Below are 22716 nucleotides of genomic sequence, written 5' to 3' on the forward strand. Positions count from 1 at the left end.
GGGAGGTGTCTGAGGAGTCCCAGCCAGGAGTGGGCCCAGGGAGTCCCGCTGTTTCAGCTGAGTGCTCGTTTTCAGTCTATTAACTTAAAACCGTTTTGTCTACGCTGGGGGCTTGGGGGAGGTGAAAGCACTGACAGTTGGACTGAAAATCGTGGCTGTGGGGACTTCCCTGGTGGTTCAGTGGTTAAAACTCCGAGCTTCCATTGCAGGGAGCATAGGTTTGATTCTTGGTTAGGGAATTAAGATCCTGCATGCCGCAGGGTGGCCAAGGAAAAAAGGAGAAAACCTGATTCCTACCGATAGGTCATTCTCTGGGAATATGTCTGAAATAATATATATATATAAGTGTTAGTCCCTCAGTCATGTCCGACTCTTTGTGACCCCATGGACTATATGTAGCCTGCCAGGCTCCTCTGTCCATGAGATTCTCCAGGCAGGAATACTGGAGTGGGTTGCCATTCCCTTCTCCAAATACATATAAGTATGTATATAAAATACATATATATATCAATAAAAACATATATATGTGCATATATACATATATAAACAAAATACATAAATAAATACATATATATGTAAAATACAGATGTATATATATCTAAAGCATGGATGTGGAGTTGGTGCCTCAATACAGTAAAGGCTGTGTGATCTGAGGGATGTCACTTAACCTCTGAGCCTTGGAGATGAGGGTGGTCCTCGCGGGTCCGTGGGGAAGGCAGGATAGGATGAGGGCTGTAAACTGTGATGTGTGTGAGGCATCTGCCCAAGATGCCTGATCTGCACATGATCCGATGTCATCTCATGGGTGCGCGTCAAGCTAGAACGGACAGTCATATCACTGGTGGGGCATCCTGGTCTCACCTGGAACTCAAGGTGCTGGTTCAGTGTCAGAGGTGTTGCTTAGACCTTGGTGGTACGGAATGGACTGTAAAAGTGGGGGTAATGCTGACCCCACCCCACCCCCCACCTTGTGCTCAGCACTCTTTTACAATCAGATCTCTGCCTTGTTCCATGGGAGCCTGCAGATATCTTGGCAGATCAGTAATCCACTCTGGCCATTTGGACACTCACCTTTTGGGGTCTCCTCCAACCCCCATCCTGGACTCCCTGCCAGTCATCAAAGTCACGGCCTTATGCATGTCTAAGGCCGCAGAGACAAGAGATGGGAGTAGATATTTGCAGGTGCCTGCGGGCATACTGGCTGCATATGGGCATGCCAGCCGCTGGATTCATCTTATCGTTTTGTCTCCATGGTGATCTTTGGAGGCCGATCTTTTCCCTCATTTACAACAGAGGAAATGATGGCTCAGGGACATGGTCCATGGCCCGCAGTCCTTTCGCTGGTAGGAGGTGGGGGTGAGATTTGAACTTGAGTCTCTCTCTGGCTCTGATCCCCATGATCTTTCCATTGAAGACGGGGAGAGCTCCCTCTTTCTCTTGCTACCTGGGCTGCTCTCCCTGAAGGGGTTGCAGTGCTCCGCGTGTGGCCTGGAGGGGGCAGGCTGGCGATGCTCCTCCTGGACCTGGCTGCTCTGGCAGCTTCTGCGTCTCTCCAACTTCTTTCTGTCTGATCTCCTCTGGGGGTTTCAGGAGGAGCTGAAGATGGAGATTCTGGGGAATAACTTTTACTCTTGGTGGGTGCAGGGCACCCCTCTGCCTGGGAGGTGGAAAAGGGAGCAGACCTCAAGTGGGGAGCCACCTGGGCTGAGGTGCCTGGGCCAAGTTAGACCTTCGGGCCTGAAGGCTTCTGACTGGTAGCTGGCCCCCTCCCTCCCCAAACACCAAGCTCCAAGAAGTCAAACACGTGTTGACTCATTTGTTGGAGAAATTCAGCTCCCGGGCTTCCTGCATTCCAGGGTGCTGGTATGCCAGAAATTCTCTGGAGGAGCAAGCAGGGAAGTCTTGTCTTAGAGTAAAAATGCTAATAAAACATCTCTAGAATCTGCTCCTTCCTTTCCACCCACACAGCCACTGACTAAATTACCTTTTGTTCTCATTTGCTGAATTGCCTTGGCTCCTTAATTGGCTTCTCTGTTTCTGGTTTCTCCACACCCACTTCAATCTGTCCTCCACATGGTTTCCAGAATGATCATTCAAAAATGCAGATCTGACCACGTTTCTTCCTTTGTATTCCTCCCCACGCCTGCAAGATTGAGTGCAGATGCCTTAGTATGGCCTTCCTGGACCTTCCAGAACCTTCTGGGATCTGCATGAGCTGGCTCTGACCCCTGGCTGACTTTGCTCTCCCTTCTTCCCCATCCGCTCTAGTCTCTAGCTACTTGCCATGTAAATATATCCCTTTTTTTTCCCATAAAGGTTTTCATGTGACTCTGGCCTTTCCTCCACTCTGCCCCACATGGGTGTCATCCCTGCCCCTTACCCTCTGTCCGTGTGTTACACTCCACACCCCACCCCAACCTATTGAACCCATTTTGGGGATTATCTCCTCTTTGATGTCTTTCTAGGATTTCAGCCCCCACCTCCACCCCACAGACCCAGTCCCCCTGGGATCCCACAGACCTCTGTGGCAGCACCCAGGTGGCATACTTCATGTGGCATCAGCTGTCCCCATCTGGAGAGTCCCACCCACACATCTGGACCTTGGTGAGGGTGGCTGGGCAGCTGGACTCAGCTGGCCCACACCCCCTCTCTGTACAGGCTCAGAGTCTCTCCACATGGTCCCTCCCTCAGAGTGGTCATGGCAAGAAAATAAAAAGTACAAACCAAAAAAGAAAAACAAATGGCTAACTTGGGCTTAATAAAAATGTAGCTGCTCTTTGAAATTTGTGAAGATGTTTGGAGGAGTGCTTGTGGATAGCACGGGGCCCCAAGAAGAATGGAGAGGTACCTTCTTTTTCCTTCTATAGGTTTTCCAGAAGCAAGCAGGAAGACGTGCAAGGTTTTAGAAGGAGGTTTGAGATAGTTCAAGCTAAATAAATGTTAGCAGAAGAGACTGCTTTTGTTCGCAAGTAACAGAAAATGTGAGTTCCACAAACAGACCCTTATGTTTCTCCTGCAATGAGAAGTTTGGAGTTAGGTGGCTCATGTGTTTAGCAGCTGAACAGAGGTGTCTCTGGACAACTCTTGGCTTTTCTAATCTTCAAAGCAGAAAGCAGGGCTGTGGGAAGTCCCAGAGACTGCCCCACTTGTGAGGGAAACACTTTCCCGGCATTTCCAGTGGACATGCCCTCATATCTCATTGACCAGACCTATCATACATAGTTGATTTCAAAGAAAGCTGCAAGTGGGGCCCAGGTCACACAAGAGCCATGCTGGATCCCATCCTAGGTCAATTATGTGTATATAAAGTCAGGGTTGAGACTGCTGACTTGGATCAGTTCATCACCAGGCATGGTGCTGCCCTAAACAAAATTGGCCTGCGAGTGCAGAAGAGGTCAGGCATGGCTATCAGATGGGTAGTGAGCAGCACCTAACATGGCACCCATCATGCCAGGGGAGATGGCCATCACAGTTGTCAGCCCCGGGTACTCGAGGAGCTCCCCTGCCCTGGCTTCTTACTCTTTGCACAGTTCTTTATCCTTTTCTGTGATGGTCTCAGTTGCTAGGCAAACAGTTGTGTTCCTGGAAAGAAAGACCTGCCTCCCCAGTATATGACACAACCTGTTACACATTGCAGGTGCTTTCATATCGGAGTGTGAAGTGGGCCCACTGGCAAAAACCCACCTTTGTCGTCAGATGCAGCTTCTGCCTTTTTTCCATGTCTCTGCTTGATAATTCACCTCCAGGTCCCTTCTGGTGTGCGGTGTCAGGAACTCTCTGGGATTTCCTCTTGTCATCCAGGGGTTGAGAGCCAATTCGTGCACTGTGGGCTGGTGAACTTCAGACAGGCGTGTGGAGCATGTTTGAGTTGAGACACAGGCTGTGTCGATTAAGGGGTCTGGTTTGTGGGTGCCTCAACCCCTGTGTCTCCTGACACCTGCTCTCCACGGTTGCTCAGCAGACGCGCTGAGTGTTGGGGCCATCAGGGATGCTCCCCTTTCTTTGTCTCCCTCCATCTGGTCAGGTCTGTCTGTGGACACATCTGTCACTAGTTGATGACGCATCTCACACATCAGTTCTTCAAGCTTATGCGCCAGGCTGCTTATGGCCGTGTCACAGTGCCTCTCTGTGCTGGGAGCCCGGACCAACTCTCCCGATGATATGTTGAATGAATGGGTGATGTATAGAGGTTCTTCTTCCTTCCCTCATGTCATCATTTCAGGCCCAGGGCAGTTAGGGGTTGAAGCAGGTGTTTGGCTTTCTCATGATTTAGTCCAGTTTGTTCCCGCAGCCCCTGAGGACTGCTGGTTCTGAAAAACCCATGGGGGTATCGGGCGCTTGTAGTGTTGAATTGACGTGGGAAATAAACCTGTCATGGCAGCCCCGAGACTGCTCATGCACTGGCTTTTTAAGGCCACCGTTGCTTTCTAGAGAGCCCTTTCACTTGGCCCACCCTTGACCTCTCAGGTAGGAGCTGTCTTAGGATATGTAGGTCAAGGGAATGCCTTCTTCTTGGAAACCTTTCCTTCTGAGTCTCAGGACCTTAGTGGAGTGGCAGGTGTTGCCGAGAAAACGAGGGTCCTTGGCTGTCCACCCTAGCCTGGCTCAAGCTCCCGCTTTCCCCAGAAGCCTCTCGAGTACTTCTGAGCCTCATCAGTCCCTCCTTTCCTGCCTACTTAATACCCAGCACCAAAGCAATTAGAATGGGCGATGCTATCTAATGGGGATGCTAATTGCGCAGAGGAAATTAACAAAGTCATCAGTGCCTCTGGGCAGGGTCTCCCTGCACCCTCTGCTGTACTGGCCCCTGGTACTCAGCCATCAGCAAAACCAAAGACTGATCCTATTTTGTCTTGGTCGGGGTTTGAAACTCCCATTTGCCGCTGGTTGTCAGGCCCCAGAGTTCGCAGCCCCAGTGGAGCCAAGGAAGGGTGCGGGAGGCCCTGAGTTTCCAGCTGTGGCCTTCTCACCCCCGGCCTCCTTGGGAACGGCTCCACTTGTGGTCTGGGGCAGACTTGTTTGTTTGTGTTTGAAGTTCCCCGACTCCGAGTTTGACGTCAGGGCAGGGTTGCTGGCAGGAGGCTTGGCGGGGAGATTGTCTCTGTAACAAATGCACGTGTCTGGCAGCTTCTCCTGGAGGGAGAGCACGGGTGCGTGGGGCAGAGGGAGTGAAGGATGGCTGGTTGCGAAATGCCCAGTTTGGGAATTGAGGTCACTTTCTCCTCTGCTCATCCCCACTTTCCCTGGCACGCTGGCTCTGCCCCTTGCCTGCTCACGGCAGCCCCCCTGGGTACCCTCGAGAGCTCCATGGGACTCGGCAGCGCCAGGGCCAAGGCACTCTTGGAGCCAAGCGCCTGGTCATGCCCGCAGGGGAGCCGTCAGCCTAGTCGTGACCTCCAGAGCCTTCCTTACTATCTCAGAAATCATTTCGCAACATGTTGGCCGTGGCAGCCAGACCAGACTGCTTAGCTGGCGGGGTTGGCTGGGGGTCCCCAGAAGCGCACTCCAGTTTCGGGGAGGAGATGGGAGAAGTAAGAGGAGCCGCCCGAGGCCCTGGCAGACCTGGCTGGTGCCCAGGAAGGAACCACAGCTTCAGGGACCATCCGGGGAAGGATGGAGTAAGTCCTGAGAGCTTTGGCGACTTCCTGAAGTTTGGGATGGGCTAGACAGGGACCTGGGATTCCCAGCTGGAGCTAGTTGGTAAAGAACCCGCCTGCCAGTTGCAGCAGACATAAGAGACATGAGTTCGATCCCTGGGTCAGGAAGATCCTCTGGAGGAGGGCATGGCAACCCACTCCAGTATTCTTGCTTGGAGAATCCCATGGACAGAGGAATCTGGAGGGCTGAGATCCATGGGGGTCACAAAGAGTCGGATATAACTGAAGCGCCTTAGCAGGCATGAAAGCACAGGCATATGGCACTAGCAAAGACTGCCATGGACGTCCTCGTAAGAACGTTTCGTGCAGCCCACCTGGAGGAAGGAGTCAGGGTCCCGTAGGTTTGGGTGAGCTGGAGGCTGGTCCGTGAACTGTGCCTGCTGACTGGAGGGCTGGGTGAGCCGGGGGAAGGGGTGGAGGTGGGCAGGGGCCTGCAGGGGCCTCGCTTCACTCTGCAAAGCATGATGGGGTCTCCTTGAAAGGGGCAGCCCCCTGGCATCAGGCAGGATGGTAGTTGGTTTTAATGATTTCAGAGCAGGAATCAGGTGTAGCCCAGAGGGTAGGTTCTTGCACAGAGGACCCAAGGCAGTGGCCCATAGTGGCTGGAGAGTGTGGAGAGTGTAGGGCAGTCTGTGGCTTTTATTCAGAGGACTCACTGCCTGGGATGGTGTGGACATGACTGGATCCGAGTGAGCCAGGTAGGCTGCCCAGCACCCACATCTTGACGTCGCTCTTCTTGTCTCCCATCAAGAGTCTGAATGGATTGTGACCTTTTTGGTTATACAGAGCTATTCTGTGGGAAAATGCTATGCTTAGGGGCTTTGGGGTTGTGTGAAGGTTGGGACACTGTGTTTACCTCCTGGAATTTTCATTGAGAACCCAGGGAGAGAAGAGGATAATGTACAAAGTAAATAGGAGAGAGAGACTTGCCTGGCAGTCCAGTGGTTAAGACTCAAAGCTGCCAATGCAGGGGGTGCGGCTTTGATCCTTGGTCAGGGAACCGGGATTTTTACAAGCTGCACACACAGAGAAAAAATAGATATGATTATTATTACTACTGGCGTTGCTGTTGAGTGTTGAGGTGATCTGCATAATTGAGAGAACTCGCTGTTGTCCGTGGGAGTCTGATGTGTCTCTCTGCCTGTGCTGGGGTTCATTGCCCACTTATATCTGTCACCTCTGTCCTTATAGACTGACCCACCTGCCCTGCTTGAGATGGCACGTCCTGGGACTCTGAGAGGGCCTGTCACTTTGCCGAACGTTTTACATCTGGATTTTCTCATGTAAATCTTCACAATAGCCCTTTGAGGGAAATCAAACCCATTTTATAGGTGGGGAAGCTGAGGCTGACAGGTTACATCTGTGTTCACTGCTGAGGGAGGGTGATGGTGAGGGGCTTGGAGGCCAGTTCTCTGTGTCCCGAGAGTTGGAGCTCTTCCTCGGAGCTAAACTACGTCTTGGGTGTGGTTGGTGTAACTGCTGGAAACCTTCTGGGGCTTGTGTTTTTGTTGGTGGTGTTGTTCCAAGCACTTTCACATATAGTTATTTTGACTCCAGCTTCTCTAAAACAATACCATTTTATGGTAAGATTGAAGCTGAGCTAAGGGAGATTTCCCCAAGAGCCTTGATCTTACATGTCAGAACTGGAACCAGAGCCAAGATCTTTGAGCCTTGGACACTTAGCGAACACTTGCCATGCATCATGTCTTGCTGATACCCAGTGACTGTTTGTGGGCCCACCTGATGCTCTTCTGCGCCTTCTGTAAGTCTGACTGAGCCTCAGAGCAGGGGCAGAATGAACGCTCATGAAGTGAAAGAGTCTCAGAGGTGGACGAAGACTTTCATTCCAGCCTCGGGTCCTCCCCTGTGGCCAGAGTGCTGATGACTCTCCCTCTTGCCGCTGGGTCCCATTGCTGAAACCCCAGGTGTTCTTCACTCCTGGAGAATTTCTATCTTGCGGTTTTGTGGTTAAGAGAAAATGACACTACCCATGAAAGGCCCTGGTGGAGGTCTGTGGGGCTGGGCTGGCTAGGCTGGCCGGCCCGCTGTGGTTTGTCTGGGAAAGTAACCCCTGGGTGGTTCTACAACTGTGACCAACTTTCCAAAAAGTGAGAGCAGTCTTATTTTGCTTGGGTAGGCACTGCGCGCAGCACGCCAGACACCTCCTCCAGCAGAACACAAATCTGCAGGTGTTGTTTCTTCTTTATAAGCTTCAGGACACCAACCCCACCCCCCACCCCCCCACCCCCACCCTGGCCGTGACTCATTTTCCTTCCTGGTCTTCACGGCCAGCCAGGGCTATGGATTGTCAACTGGGTACAGTGAAGAATTCCTTTAAGTTCTGCTGGGTCCTACCCACTAGTCACTCTGGGCTGCCTTTTGACAGGAACTCTGAAAAATAATGAAAGTGTTAATTGCTCAGTTGTGTCCGACTCTTTGCAACCCCATGGATTGTAGCCCTCCAGGCTTCTCTGTCCATGGGATTCTTCAGGCAAGAATACTGGAGTGGGTTACCATTCCCTTCTCCAGGGTATCTTCCCAACCAAGGGATCAAACCTGCGTCTCCCACATCGCAGGCAGATTCTTTACCGTCTGAACCACCTGGGAAGACTAGTGAGGATCTCTGCTGCTGCTGCTGCTGCTGCTAAGTCACTTCAGTCGTGTCCGACTCTGTGCGACCCCATAGATGGCAGCCCCCCAGGCTCCCCCGTCCCTGGGATTCTCCAGGCAAGAATACTGGAGTGGGTTGCCATTTCCTCCTCCAATGCCTGAAAGTGAAAAGTGAAAATGAAGTTGCTCAGTCGTGTCCGACTCTTAGCAACCTCATGGACTGCAGCCTACCAGGCTCCTCCGTCCATGGGATTTTCCAGGCAAGAGTACTGGAGTGGGGTGCCATTGCCTTCTCCGAGTGAGGATCTCTGGCAGCCTTTAAAAAAAGAAACCGCTCACTCCGCTTCAGGGGAACTCACCCTGATTTTTGAGACTCTCTTGAGCCATCGCTTGCCCAACTGACGTTTGTTTTCGACTCTCATTTTAGTAAATATGAGTGCCTGTTGGGGCTACAGAATGTAATGTGTATTCAGTTGTTCATTCATTCAACAAAGGTTTTACCATAGCAGACCGCGCCAGGTGCTATGCTGGCTCCTGGGGACACAGTGGTAATCAGGTGATCAAGAACATAGACCAGGCACCTGGCCTCAGGGATTTTCCCATCTAAAGAAGGAAGCAGACAGGCCAAACACTAAATGTGTGATCTGGTAGAGGACAAGGGCTGGGGCTGTGACCTGTTGTAGGAGAAGGGCTGGGGCTGTGAGGAGGAGGGCCAAAGGGCTTGGGGGAGTCTTTCTGGCGGGATGGATATCTAAGCTGAGTTGTGCAGTCTGAGGGGTCACTGGGAAGAGCCTTCCTGGCAAAGGGACAAGGGCTGAGGGTCTGCAGGCTGAAAAGGGCTGGACTTGGTGATGGGGCTGAATGAGAGAAGCCCCCAGATCCTGGCTCATTGCCAAGGCCAAGGTTGGCTGATCTTGATGTTGCTCTTTGTTGACTGAAGTCTTAGCACAATGAACAGGTTATTCATCAGCTCCCAGGGGTGTGGCCCTTGAAGCATTCAGGCTGGGGACGGATAGACCTCTTTGCTGCTGATGTCAATGTCAGCAGCCCGACCTCGTTGCTTCAGGCGGAAGAGAATGGTTTTGACTTTGCACAGTTAATTGATTTATTGCCCTGTCTTTGGTCAGCAATTTGATGCTGTGGTTTGAGAACAGTTTGGAGTGGAGGGCAGGCTGTGAGAAACCGTTTAATGTGGGGATGAGGCCCCTGTGTTTCCTTCCCTCCTTTCTTTCTCAGGCATCTTTGAGCACATGTTGTGTGCCAGGTGCAGTAGTAGGCTTGTGGGGACAGTCCAGTGAGGTGGGCATAGTTCCTGCCCTGATGTATAATAATGGGGGACTAATCTAGTTTTGGGGGGGAGTTTCTATACTATAGTTCAATCCTCCCAGCCGACTATGAGCTGGAATCATCCTTTCTGTTGTACAGATGAGAGAACCAAGACTCAGGAAAATTAATGAGCTTCCCTAAGGTCACACAGTTAAATGACAGAAACTAGATCTGAATCAGATTCTTTTTTTTTTTTTAATTATGAAAGTATGATAACACATTTACATAACACATTAAATTATCAAAGTCTGATAACACATTTATGTTATAAGACATCGCAAAATACAGAACAAAGTTACATGTAGTTCTACTATATATTACAGTTCTTTTTTTAAGTGGATAAATTAAGATTTTCAGTTGGAGTTCCAGTATTGAATCCAGATTCTGTTCAACTCTGAAATCTGTGCTGTGTTCACTGCCCTGGGAGCTCACATCTGTAGGGGGAGACCCGATTAGAAGCTTGAACATGAGGCCCGTGATAGCGGCTTCCAGAGAAGTGTGGACAGGGCACTATGGAGGGGAGAAGGGGGAGGATTCTAATTAGCCCAGGGGGTCTTGACCAGAAGAGAGAAGGACTTCCAGCCACTACAGACATTTGAGCAGAGGCCCAGGAGTATAGACATACAGAAAGTATTAACATTTGAGAAACAGCTCCTAGGTGAGTGCTGACCTGGAGGACTGGGTGGGTCAGGGGTAGGGTGGAATGGAGATGAGGCTGGAAAAGAAAGCTGAGGTCCTGAACTTGGAATGGCCTCTGGTCACACTTGGAGAAGGACTCCCCAGGTGGCGCTAGTGAAAAGAACCCGCCTGCCAATGCAGGAGACATAGGAAACGTGAATTTGATCCCTGGGTTGGGAAGATCCCCTGGAGGAGGGCACAGCCCTCCATTCTGGTATTCTTGCCTGGAGAATCCCTTGGACAGAGGAGCCTGGTGGGCGAGGGTCCATAGGGTCTCAAAGAGTTGGATACCCTGAGATATTTACAGATGAAAGAACAAGGAATGAATTAACAACAGCAAAAACTCTCGAGGGGGCAGCAGGTACTGGGAAGTGGCTCCCAAGGGCAGGGTTCCTTCGTGCAAGACTTTGAAGGTAGTGCTTGTCTTGAGGGGAAGCTCCCAAGCCGCCATCTCGGCAGCTCTCAGGGGGTCCCCGGGTCGCTGAGACTCAGTGGAGCCTGCCCTCTTTGGGTTATCGCTCATTTCTCTCTGTTGGAGTCTACTCCCTCTTCAGTCCCGGCTGCTCTCTGCCCTGAAGGTCTTGCCGCTCCGCATTCCTCAGCCCAGTGTGGGGCGGTCGGCCCAGTGTTTGTCAAGCAGAATACCAGTATTTACTCTTATATTATTTGAAGCTTTAGCGTTTTGAGACTCTTGAAACCCGTGGACAGGCTTTGCCAGGAAAACGCATAGATTCACGTGTCTGACGTTTGCAGGCATTTCAGGGAGTGGGTCTTGAAAGCCTTCTGGTCCCAGTCAGGGACCTTGGCCAGTGGAGCCACAGCCCACCGGCCTGGCCGGCCCTCAGGCTGTGTATGCTGTGGGCTGGGCGCTCATACTGAGGGCTTCATTTCTTCTCAGCCTCCCTGAGAGGGAGGTTCTATTATTACCCCCATTTTCTGGAGCAGGAAACTGAGACTTTCCTGGGGGCGGGCTGTTCTGTCCCAGGTCACAGGGCTCGGGTGTGTCTGAGCCCTCGGGTCCTAGCCTGGGTAATCTGATTCTTGGCTGGAAGCCTCCTAAGTGGGAGGTTACTCATCTTCCCCAAGCCCCTGCATTTTTCACATCATCCATCGCTGACTCCCACTACCCCTCCCCTTCCCCCAAGCAGGAAACCCTTCTTCCGTGTGACCTTGTTCTCTGTTCTACCTTCTGAAGAGCGTGGTCCTTGGTGGGAGGTGGGGAGGGTGGTGTGGTAGCCAGCCTTGGGTGGGACAGAGGGTGGGGCGTGGTTCTCTAGGTTTCCCTGCTGGCTCTCCCAGACCCTCCTCCTCTCCTCCTGCCTCCTCGGTTTCCTGCTTCTTCCTCTTTGAATGGTAGCAGAGGGGGCACCTGGCAAGCCCCTGTCCTCATCTCATGGCTCGTGTGTGCCAGAGCTCCCAGTATCACGTCCACCTGCCCCTAGTGAACCTGCTTTCCTGTCCTGGGCTCCCCGCAGGCGAAGCTGCTCCGGTATATCTGCAAGCAGTGTCAGTGCAAGCTGAGTGTGGCCCCGGGCGAGAGGACCTCGGAGCTCGACAGTTACCCTCGCTTCAGCGACTGGCTGTACACCTTCAACGTGAGGCCGGAGGTGGTGCAGGTACGGAGCTGTGCCGTGGGGACGGGGGTCTTCGGGTGGGATGTGGGCAGGGAGTCGAGCGAAGGGACCACACACAAGCCGGAGCACCGGCTCCACAGCGGCTACGACTGATGGGGCAGGAATGGGATGTGGGGGGGACGGCGGCAGCACGAGGGACCCAGGGCACACGTGGCTCTAGCCTGCGTCCTGGGTGTCATCACTCCATGAGCCAGCCAGCCTGACCCCACCACTCACAGGCTCATCGTGAGGACAACAGTCAGCGTTTCTGGAAACACTGGCTGGGCAACAGGCACTGCGTTGAATACTCTGTATAAATAATCTCACTTCATTCCCAAAAAGCCCTCTGAAGGAGTTACTATCATGATTGCCGTTTAATACTTGAGAAAATTAAAACACCATTTTATACTTGAACAAATTGAAGCATGGATGGGTCAAATAGCCCATTTAAAATCATAAAGCTGATAAATGATTGTTTTGGAATTTAGAAGCAAGGATCTGAGTTTAGTTTTCTCCTTTAACTCCAGTAATAATACTTTTCCTTCCTTTGTTCTCTTTTCCCATCCATCCAACCTACCCACCCACCTACCCACTAAAGTAATCAACCAGTATGCAAGGAGAAGGTCAGAGGTCAGGGGCAGCTCTCATGGGGTATCAATAAATCAGTGTTTGACAGGTGTGGTTCACCCAGGCAGGTCTTTTAAATCCCTCATTTCTCTTCTAAAATTAAAGACACACTTTGCTATTGTTGCAAAAGTAATACGAATTCATTTTATTTAGACACTTTGGAAAACAGAAGAAGGGGGAAAAGTCACATACATATTACCACCACTCAGAGAAAAATCTGTGATCATTAAGATTTTGATAGTTCCTTCCAGCCTTTTTTTTTTTTTTTTACCCTAATACTTAAGTCTTTAAAAAAAAATCTCTAGATGGGTTAGACCTGTGCTGTCTAGTAAGGTAGCTAATATTATGTTCTTGGAATGTGGCAAGTCCACACTGAGATGTGTTATGATTTCAAAGACATAAATTCAAAGATGTGCTGAATTCTGAAGACGTGATCCAGAAAAAAGAAAATATTAATAACTTAATATTTAATCTGTTGAGATGCTATTTTGGTTATATGAAGCTAAATAAAATAAATAATTTCATATATTTTTTTCAAAAATTTTTCAAAATGTATTTCATATATATTTACTTTTTAAAATGTGGCTACTCAAAAGTTAAAATTTAAGTATGTGGCTTGCATTATACTTCTCTAGGGCAGCACTGATTTAAGCCATCCTGAATAAACAGTTTTATATTTTACTCTTATCATTGGACATGCTAACCAGCATGTTTTCCTTGTATTTTCACACTTGGTAACCGCCTCCCACCCCTTTCAGGAGCTTCATAATGTCTGAGTATATGTGCTATCATTTACCAGGCAGAGGTTAATTCCAGTTGTTGACTATTGTTTAAGACATGGTGGTTAATATTATTTATGAAGCTGCTTGTATATTTAAGAATTTTCACTAGGAGATATTCCTTGGACAGGAAGTGACTTGAACTTAAGAAGTTCCTGTTGTGGGTGGGAGAAGATGGGGATGAATGCGGGGTACCCACAAGGGCACTTCTAGCACCTTACACGCTCCCAGCCCTGGCCCTGGCCCCAGTGGCCCTCATAGTTGTGACATATGTCCACTTTTAAGAAGCTGGCAGATCTTTAATCCATTTTGAGTTTATTTTTGTGTATGGTGTTAGAAAGTGTTCTAGTTTCATTCTTTTACAAATGGTTGACCAGTTTTCCCAGCACCACTTGTTAAAGAGGTTTTCTTTTTTCCATTGTATATTCTTGTCTCCTTTGTTGAAGATAAGGTGTCCATAGGTTCGTGGATTTATCTCTGGGCTTTTTATTCTGTTCCATTGATCTATATTTCTGTCTTTGTGCCAGTACCATACTGTTTTGATGACCGTGGCTTTGTAGTATAGTCTGAAGTCAGGCAGGTTGATTCCTCCAGTTCCATTCTTCTTTCTCAAGATTACTTTGGCTATTCGAGGTTTTTTGTATTTCCATACAAATTGTGAAATTATTTGTTCTAGTTCTGTGAAAAATACCGTTGGTAGCTTGATAGGGATTGCATTGAATCTATAGACTGCTTTGGGTAGTATAGCCATTTTGACAATATTGATTCTTCCAATCCATGAACACGGTATATTTCTCCATCTGTTTGTGTCCTCTTTGATTTCTTTCATCAGTGTTTTATAGTTTTCTATGTATAGGTCTTTTGTTTCTTTAGGTAGATATACTCCTAAGTATTTTATTCTTTTTGTTGCAATGGTGAATGGTATTGTTTCCTTAATTTCTCTTTCTGTTTTCTCATTGTTAGTGTACAGGAATGCAAGGGATTTCTGTGTGTTAATTTTATATCCTGCAACTTTGCTATATTCGTTGATTAGCTCTAGTAATTTTCTGGTAGAGTCTTTAGGGTTTTCTATGTAGAGGATCATGTCATCTGCAAACAGCGAGAGTTTCACTTCTTCTTTTCCTATCTGGATTCCTTTTACTTCTTTTTCTGCTCTGATTGCTGTGGCCAAAACTTCCAAAACTATGTTGAATAGTAGTGGTGAGAGTGGGCACCCTTGTCTTGTTCCTGATTTTAGGGGAAATGCTTTCAATTTTTCACCATTGAGGGTAATGCTTGCTGTGGGTTTGTCATATATAGCTTTTATTATGTTGAGGTATGTTCCTTCTATTCCTGCTTTCTGGAGAGTTTTAATCATAAATCGATGTTGAATTTTGTCAAAGGCTTTTCCTGCATCTATTGAGATAATCATATGGTTTTTATCTTTCAATTTGTTAATGTGGTGTATTACATTGATTAATTTGCCGATATTAAAGAATCCTTGCATTCCTTGCATTCTTCCCGACCCAGTTATTGACCCTGGGTCTCCTGCATTGCAGGCAGATTCTTTACCGTCTGAGCCACCAAGGTAGCCACCAGGAGCTTAGTTGCTCAGTTGTGTCTGACTCTTTGTGACCCCATGGACTGTAGCCCACCAGACTCATGTCTGTAGCCTACCTCAAAGATGCTGGGGCCACACATGAGCAGTGACTTGCCCAGGATCTCATCAGCATCATCCCTACTTGATGATGAGGATCACCAGGTTCAGAGTGGCTGAGTTAGTCTATGAGGGTCCCTGAACTGGTAACAGGGGCAGACTTGAGGGTCAGACCCGGGGCTGCTGGACTCCAAACTGTGCCTTCTAACTTCCTTTCTTGGGCTTAAGACGTCTTTGGCAGATGGCTTAGCTCCTCCAGGGATTTCCCTCAGATCTGCAGAGATGTGAAATATGCTGGAGACCCAGCGTCACCCACGTCAGTCTTTGAGAGAGGAGCCAGCCGTGCCCAGGGCAGAAGCCAGGACCCTGGAGGCTGGCTACAGGAGCTTTTTGGCCTCTGGGGAGCCCTCTGGTGGCAGCCGGGACAGGGGTCCCCCAGCCGGGCCCAGAGGTGTCGTGGATCCTCAGTTAAGTGGTGTTTGAATCACATGAGGACTTGCCTGGTGGTCCAGTGGCTAAGACTCCGTGCTCCCAATGCAGGGGACCCAGGGTTCGATCCCTGGTTGGGGAACTAGATCCCACATGATGCAACTAAAAAAGACCCCACATGCTGCAACTAAGGCCTGGTACAGCCAGATAAATATTTTTTAAAAACAAACAAAAAACAAAGTCATCTGTGATAGTCAAAGCGGGGTGTAAACGAGGGGAGAGCTCATTTGTGTGCAGGTTTGGGCAGGCTGGAGAGCCCAAGAGCCAGGTGTGTTTGGGAGTCAGGATGCTCCCTGGTGGAGGGCACTGGGACAGAGTCTGAGCAGAGAGCTGTGTGCGGGTGGTGGGGTTGGGGAGAGACAGCAGGAGTGTCTCCGGTTGCTCGGTGTTTTGCTTCAAGATATACTGGAGACGCGTGCACCTCCTGTGTCCCCTCACCCCTCCACCTCCCTGGCCTGCATCATGGTCCAGGCGCCCATCCTCTCACCCGAGCTCCTGCAGCAGCCCCAGAACTGTCTCCCTGTCTCCCTACTTTATCATTGACCTGCTTCATTCCATTTTCCACACAGCATGAAGACATGTAAATTGAACCACGTCATTTTCCAGGGCTTCCCATTTCTTTCCGAATAAACACCAGATGCCTCACACACTTTGACCTCTGCCTGTCTCTGACCTCATCTCACTAACCCTGCCCTTCACTCCCTCTGGTCTGACTTTTGCACCCATTCCCTTGCTCCCTGGAGTGCTCTTTCCTAAGCTTATCCCATGGACATCATTCTAGTGTCAGATCCATTGTTACCTCCTCCATACAGTCTTCCCTGATGAGCAAAAGATCATTCTTATATTTCTTTCTCTTTTTTTTTTGAAATTTTTTATTTTGTACTGGGGTATAGCCAACTGTCATTGTTGTGATAATTTCAGGTGAAAAGCGAAGGGATTCAGCCATATATATACATGTATCCATTCTTCCTCCAAACTGCCCTCCCATCCAGGCTATATAGTAGGTCCTTGTTGGTTATCAGTTTTAAATATAGCAGTGTGTACATGGCCATCCCAAACTCCCTAACTATCCCTTCTAGCCAGCAACTATAAGTTCATTTTCTGAGTCTTTAAGTCTCTTTCTGTTTTGTAAGTAAGTTCATTTGTGTCATTTCATTTTAGATTTCACATACAAAAAATACACACACACAAAAAATCATACAATATTTCTGATATTTCTCCTTGTCCATCTGACTTACTTCACCCAGTATGATGCTGTCTAGGTCCATCTATGTTGCTGCAAATGGCGTTATTTCATTCTTTTTAATGGCTGTTACTCCTATGTTTCTTAACTCCACCAATTGTGTGGATTCTGACTGGCTCCCACTCCACTCTGCTAGGCCCTGATGTATCCTGTGGGCTTTCAGCCAGAATTGGTTCTAGAATAGGTTGTTGTTCAGTCACTCAGTCTTGTCTGACTCTTTGCAACCCCATGGACTACAGCATGTCAGGCCTTCCTGCCCTTCGCCATCTCCTGGAGCTTGCTCAAACTCATGTCCTTTGAGTCAATGTTGCCATCCAACCATCTCATCCTCTGTCACCCCCTTCTCCTCCTGCCTTCAATCTTTCCCAGCATCAGGGTCTTTTCAAATGAATCAGTTCTTTGCATCAGATGGCCAAAGGATTGTAGCTTCAGCTTTAGCATCAGTCCTTCCAATGAATATTCAGGGTTGATTTCCTTTGGGATGGACTGGTTTGATCTCCTTGCTGTCCCACTTAAGAGTCTTCTCCAACACCATAGTTTGAAAGCATCAGTTCTTTGATACTCAGCCTTCTTTATGGTCCATCTCTCACATCCATACATGACTACTGGAGAAACGATAGCTTTGACTATTCGGACCTTTGCTGAGAAAGTGATGCACCACCTAGATAGGCAGGTGCACATTTCAGAAGCTAAAGTTCCAAATGGCATGAAAGCCACGCCCCTTTCCACAGTTGACCTCAGAGACAGAATCCTTTGACTTCTGAATGTCAGCGAAACCACTGTTTATTTTCCTAAATAAATGTTTTATTTTGGAATAGTTTTAGATTTACAGCAAAGTTGCAGAGTCAGTGCAGAGTTCCCATCTGCACCCCTCACCCATCATCCCCTGTCATTAACATCATATACTACCAGGGTACATTTGTGAAAACTCAGAACATGGCATTGGTTTATGACTACTAATTACTCCAGATTATCATTACTAATTACTCCAGATTCTATTTGGATTTCACCAGTTTTTCCATTACTGTCCTCTTCCTGTTCTAGGTTCCAATCCAGGGTACCATGTTGTTTTCTTTGAAAATGTATTCATTTAGTTGTGGCATGCAGGATCTAGATTGAACTTGGACCCCTTGCTTTAGAAGTGCTGAGTCTTAGCCACTGGACCACCAGGGAAGTCTCACCACATTGTTTTTATTCACATACAAATTTGTTTCCCTCTTTTAAAAAAAAAATACATAAGATGCTAAAATGGGATCATAGAATAGTATCATCCTGAGGTTTTTAGTTTGAATTTCATCTCTGCGTTGGTCCAGGCAAGCCCACCTCATTCTTCTTTCTTTTAAAATTATTTATTTACTTATTTGGCTGTGCTGGGTCTTGCAGGCTTTCTCTAGGTGCAGACTTTCTCAGTGCTTCTCACTGAGGTGGCTTCACTTGTGGGACACGGGCTGGAGGGCGCACGGGCTTCAGCAGTTGCAGCACGTGGGCTCAGTAGTTGCGGCTCTTGGGCTCTCGAGCACAGGTTCAGTAATTGTGGTGAATGGGCCTAGTTCCTCCAGCGCATGTGGGATCTTCCCAGACCAGGGATCAAACCCCTGTCTCCTGCATTTGCAGGCGGATTCTTTGCCACTGAGCCGCCAGGGAAGCCCACTTCATTCTTCTTTAGCAATGGAATAGGAAGAGGTTGGGTTTCTCCTCAGTATCTCAGGAATGGCTGTGTTGGAGCCCTCCAGAAGGTATCAGCTTGTGCCCAGTAGAAGCTGTGTGCCAGGCAGCGTGGGGCCTGGCATGCAAGAAGCCCTGGCAGATATTTGCTGGTGAAAAGTGACTGAGGAATGAGCAAAAGTCACAGTGGGATGCAGGCTGGGGGTGCCAGACTTGAAAACGGGGTCTCTGTCTTTTTTCTGTTCAGTGTTTTGGAGAAAGGATCCAAATCCAGGAAGTCTGGCATTTCCTTATGCTGAACTATGGGGGTGCACTGCTGCAGTCAACACCCTCAAGACGATTTTGCCAGGACTGCTCCCTGAGGCTTCTGGGAATGGTTTTTGTGTGATGGGACTTGCCTCATCAGTCTCTTGGGGTTCTCTGCTGATCTTGACCCTTCATGGCTTCGTGACGGGGCCTCTGATTTTTCTCTCAGAAAAATACCTGCATTGTATGTGAGTGTAGCCCTGTGTCCATGTATAACCTCCTCCTTCCTTTTCAAAATCTCCTTCCCGGGCTTCCTCTCCATGGATGTGTGCTTAGTCACTTCAGCGTGTCCAACTCTTTGCCTATGGACCACAGCCCGCCAGGCTCCTCTGTCCATGGGATTCTCCAGGCAAGACTATGGAGTGGGTTGCCCTGCCCTCCTCCAGGGGACTCTTCCTTATTCAGGGACTGAACCCACATCTCTTAGGTCTCCTGCATTGGCAGACAGGTTCTTTTCCATTACTGCCACCTGGGAAGCCGTTTGTCCTTCTAAAGTTATCTAAACATCATTTCAGCTTTGTCTTTAAGATTGCGGTCACCAGTTTGTGGTTATACAGTCTCCAGGAAAGAACGCCTTTCTGCTGGATGAAGAGAGGGTCTGGACGTGGAAGTGGCCGCAGGGCAGTGTGGCTCCTCTGGGGTCCTGGTGTGGACGAAGGGACTCTGCACTCTCCCTTCTTTTCCCACCAGGGACACACCCCAGCCCTCTCCGGCTCCAGAGCCTGCTGCGGGCCCTTCTGACCTGTGTGAACCCTGACCCCTTCTCCTCAGATGCTGAAGACAGGCAGCTCTGGAGAGGCCGTCATCTATTCACCCAACCATCACACCTTTGTCCAGAGTGACGCCATCCAACAGAACTTTCTGTGATGCTAAAAGCATTCTATTCTGCCCTAGTACTGTGGTAACCACCAGCCACACGTGGCCAGGGAGCACTTGAAATATGTATAGTGCAATTGAGAAACCGTAATTTAAATTTTATTCTATCATGTCGGTATGTATGTGAGTCGCTCAGTCATGTCTGTTTTTTGCGACCCCATGGACTGTAGCCCGCCAGCTCCTCTGTCCATGGAATTCTCCGGGCAAGAATACTGGAGTAGGTTGCCATTCCCTTCTCCGGGGAATCTTCCTGACCCAGGGATCGAACCTGAATCTCCCGCATTGTAGGCAGATTCTTTACCGTCTGAGCCACCAGGGAAGCCCCGTCATGTTAGATTTTCATGTAAATAGCTACTTGGCTGTTGCTGTTATGCGGCAGTGTGGGTCTGGGTTCTGTGCTGGTAGCCGGGACTCTGATCGCTCTCTCCCCAGGGCCAGGAGCTCCCAGGCTGGGGAGAGGCATGGTCAACAGCCAATACTGAGTGCTCGGATGGAAGCCAGCCTGGGGCCCATGGGAGCCGGTGGGCAAACTCATCGTGAGTGCTAGCGGGCAGCTAGACTGTCAGGAAGGGAACAGAAACTGCAAAGATCTTGGGGTTGACAGAGCTGTGCTGTTCTTGCCAGGAAGAATTTGCAAAGATCTGGAAGGAATTGGTGAGGAAACAGGGTTGGTTCATAGGAATCTCCATGAGTGGAGTGTAAGGGTTGGGGTTTTTACCTGGAGATCATAGAAGGGTGTATATGTGAGAGAGGAAGAGAGAGAACTTTAGGGTTGTTCAAAGACAAGTAGATCTCCTGGACTTCCTTGGTAGTTGGGTTTCCCTGGTGGCTCAGATGGTAAAAAATCTGCCCACAATGAGGGAGACGTGGGTTCGATCCCTGGGTCGGGAAGATCCCCTGGAGGAGGGCATGGCCACCCATTCTGGTATTCTTGCCGGGAGAATCCCATGGACAGAGGAGCCTGGTGGGCTGCGGTCCATGGGGTTGCAAAGAGTCAGACACAACTGAGCGACTGATACACACACACAGAACTCCTCCTAGTGAGAAGGCTGGGTTCATCAGGGGAATTGGTGGAAGGTGAGATTGTGCCCCTGACTGGTGAGGCGTAGGAATGCCCGCCCTGAGCAGATCTGGATGGTTGGGGGTCGTTAAGATGAGGGCGTGGGCAGGCGAGTGAGTGTAGAGGTAGGGGCCCTTCTCTGGGCATCTAGAGTCACACGCTGTGATTATTTCCGCCCTCCTCCCACCCTCTTCCTCATCTACAGGTTAAAAACGACAAATCACAGCTTCATGTTCTGGCTGCAGCTGGGGAAGTGATTTCACAGCCTGCTGGCATGGAGCCATTTTTTCCCCCCCTTTGGCAATTTCCCTGTTGGAAGTTGTTAAAGGAAGTGGCAAGCGCTGGCTGGGACCAGTGCTAGCAGGGAGCGTGGGGGATGCAGAGGCTGGATTCCAGGGCTGCAGCCACGGTCCACAGGCTCCTTGAATAAGCTCTTGCTGGTGGCGTGTTCAGAATTGAAGATGCAGGCGGGTCCGGTAAGGGATTTATGTGGTATCTCCCGCTGGGCAGGTTTCTCTTCCCTCTTTCCTTGTATCCCCGTGTGTAAAGTCAGGTCTTCTCTTGGGGATGGAGAAGAAAGCTGCCTGACTTCTGCTACCATCTTGGCTTCCCACTGGCTGGGAGTGGCTGCAACTCCGTGGGCCCCAGGAGGTAGGCCGTGTGGAGCGGGAGGCTGTGGAAGGTTAGACCAGAAGAGTGAGTGGGTATTTGATTCCTGGGTTCAGCTTTAATAGACGTGAATCCTGCCACACTCGCTCCTAGCCTCTCCTCCCGCCCTCTTCCCGTCCCTACCCTCTCCCTCTGGAAGCCCGAGTCCCCGCCATCCTGACTGCCTTGGCATCTGGGAGCATCCTTGGAATGTGGCCCACACCCTCACCTGGCCGCCGGCAGGGATCTGGGCCGGCTGTCGGTCCTACGGGCCCAGGGCTGCCTCCATACAGAAGAGTTGAGATCTCGGGCACTGATCTCGGTACCAGCTCAGCATGGCTGGCAAGTGGAGCCCTGGCCAGCGGACTGGCCTGTGGGCATCACCCAGCCAGTCAGGAGAAGACCTGAAGCCAGATTTAGAAGGAAGAGGGCAAACTGTAAGGGAGCATTTTATAGATACCAGCCTCTTTAATCCCTGGGATGGGGGTTGGGGGAAACACTAGGATCCCTACTTTATAGCTGGGCAAACTGAGGCTCAGAGACGTTGAGTGACATGTTAGCATCACACAGCAGGCGGATAACCGAGTCAGGATTCAAACTCACATTCTTGTGACTCCAAAGCCTGGCTTCCTTCCCCTGACAGATCTTTGTCCTCTGACGTCTGACCCAGAATAGCCCAGCCTGGGGGGGCTACTGTATGTAGTTGCGTGGTTGAATTGATCTTTATTTCTTCCAGTCTTCCTCCGTCTCCACTCCCCTTCCTGCTCCCCCCTACCCTCTTCCTCTCTCTCAGTCTCTTTCTTTTCTCTTTTTTGCCAGCCTCCCTTTCTCCCCTTCCCCACTCTTCCTTTCTCTTCTTTCATCCCTCTATGGTTCTTCCTTTCCTCAATCTCCTTCTTTCTCTCCTTTCCAGTTGCCTGTTCGACATCTGATGATCACTTACCTTGTGGCAGGTACCCAGATTCATTACTACAGGGGATTCCTTGATGAACAAAGTGCAGTCTGCCCTGAGGGGCTTACAGGGTGGTGGGATGTACTCATTTCCAAATAACCACGGTGATGGGTCCCCAGGGAGGAAAGGATGAAACATGGCAGGATGCAGGGCAGAGGATGCCTGCTCATGTTTTCGCCTGTTGGTCCACGCATGCGCTCACCCAGTGAACACACTTACCTCCTGTTGTGAGTCAGGTCCTGTTCTAGGCACTGCCCATGAGTTCCTGTCCTTACAAGACTTGCAGACATCACCCTCTCCGATGGATGAAGTGATTTATTTCTCTGATCGTGAGCCAAAGTGCCCTCTTTTAAGCTTTGAGTGAGGAGGTACTCCTGGTTCCTGGATATCTGAAAAATCATGAGATGACTGCTCTGCTCAGCCCATATTGGTTGGGCAGTTTTTACAGTGAGCCCATTTCCTCAATCTTTTATATTTCTGGGCTGCCAAGTCAAAACAAAAAACAAAAAAAACCCCGACGAGACTGGCAGTACCACGTGGGTAGGGACCTG

The 22716-nt window shown here is 49.6% G+C and overlaps 1 protein-coding gene across 3 annotated transcripts in view; it reads left to right on the forward strand.

Moving 5' to 3' along the window:
• Positions 1 to 22716, forward strand: part of KSR1 (kinase suppressor of ras 1) — a 162348-nt gene that overhangs the window by 77999 nt on the left and 61633 nt on the right. For all 3 annotated transcript variants that reach the window (XM_061142874.1, XM_061142873.1, XM_061142875.1), the window contains exon 2: positions 11747 to 11887. In XM_061142874.1, coding sequence (XP_060998857.1) covers positions 11747 to 11887 — 141 coding nt within the window. The remainder of the gene's footprint in view (positions 1 to 11746; positions 11888 to 22716) is intronic.

Source organism: Dama dama, chromosome 5 (assembly GCF_033118175.1).
Source record: "Dama dama isolate Ldn47 chromosome 5, ASM3311817v1, whole genome shotgun sequence".
In the NCBI taxonomy this organism is placed as follows: Eukaryota; Metazoa; Chordata; class Mammalia; order Artiodactyla; family Cervidae; genus Dama; species Dama dama.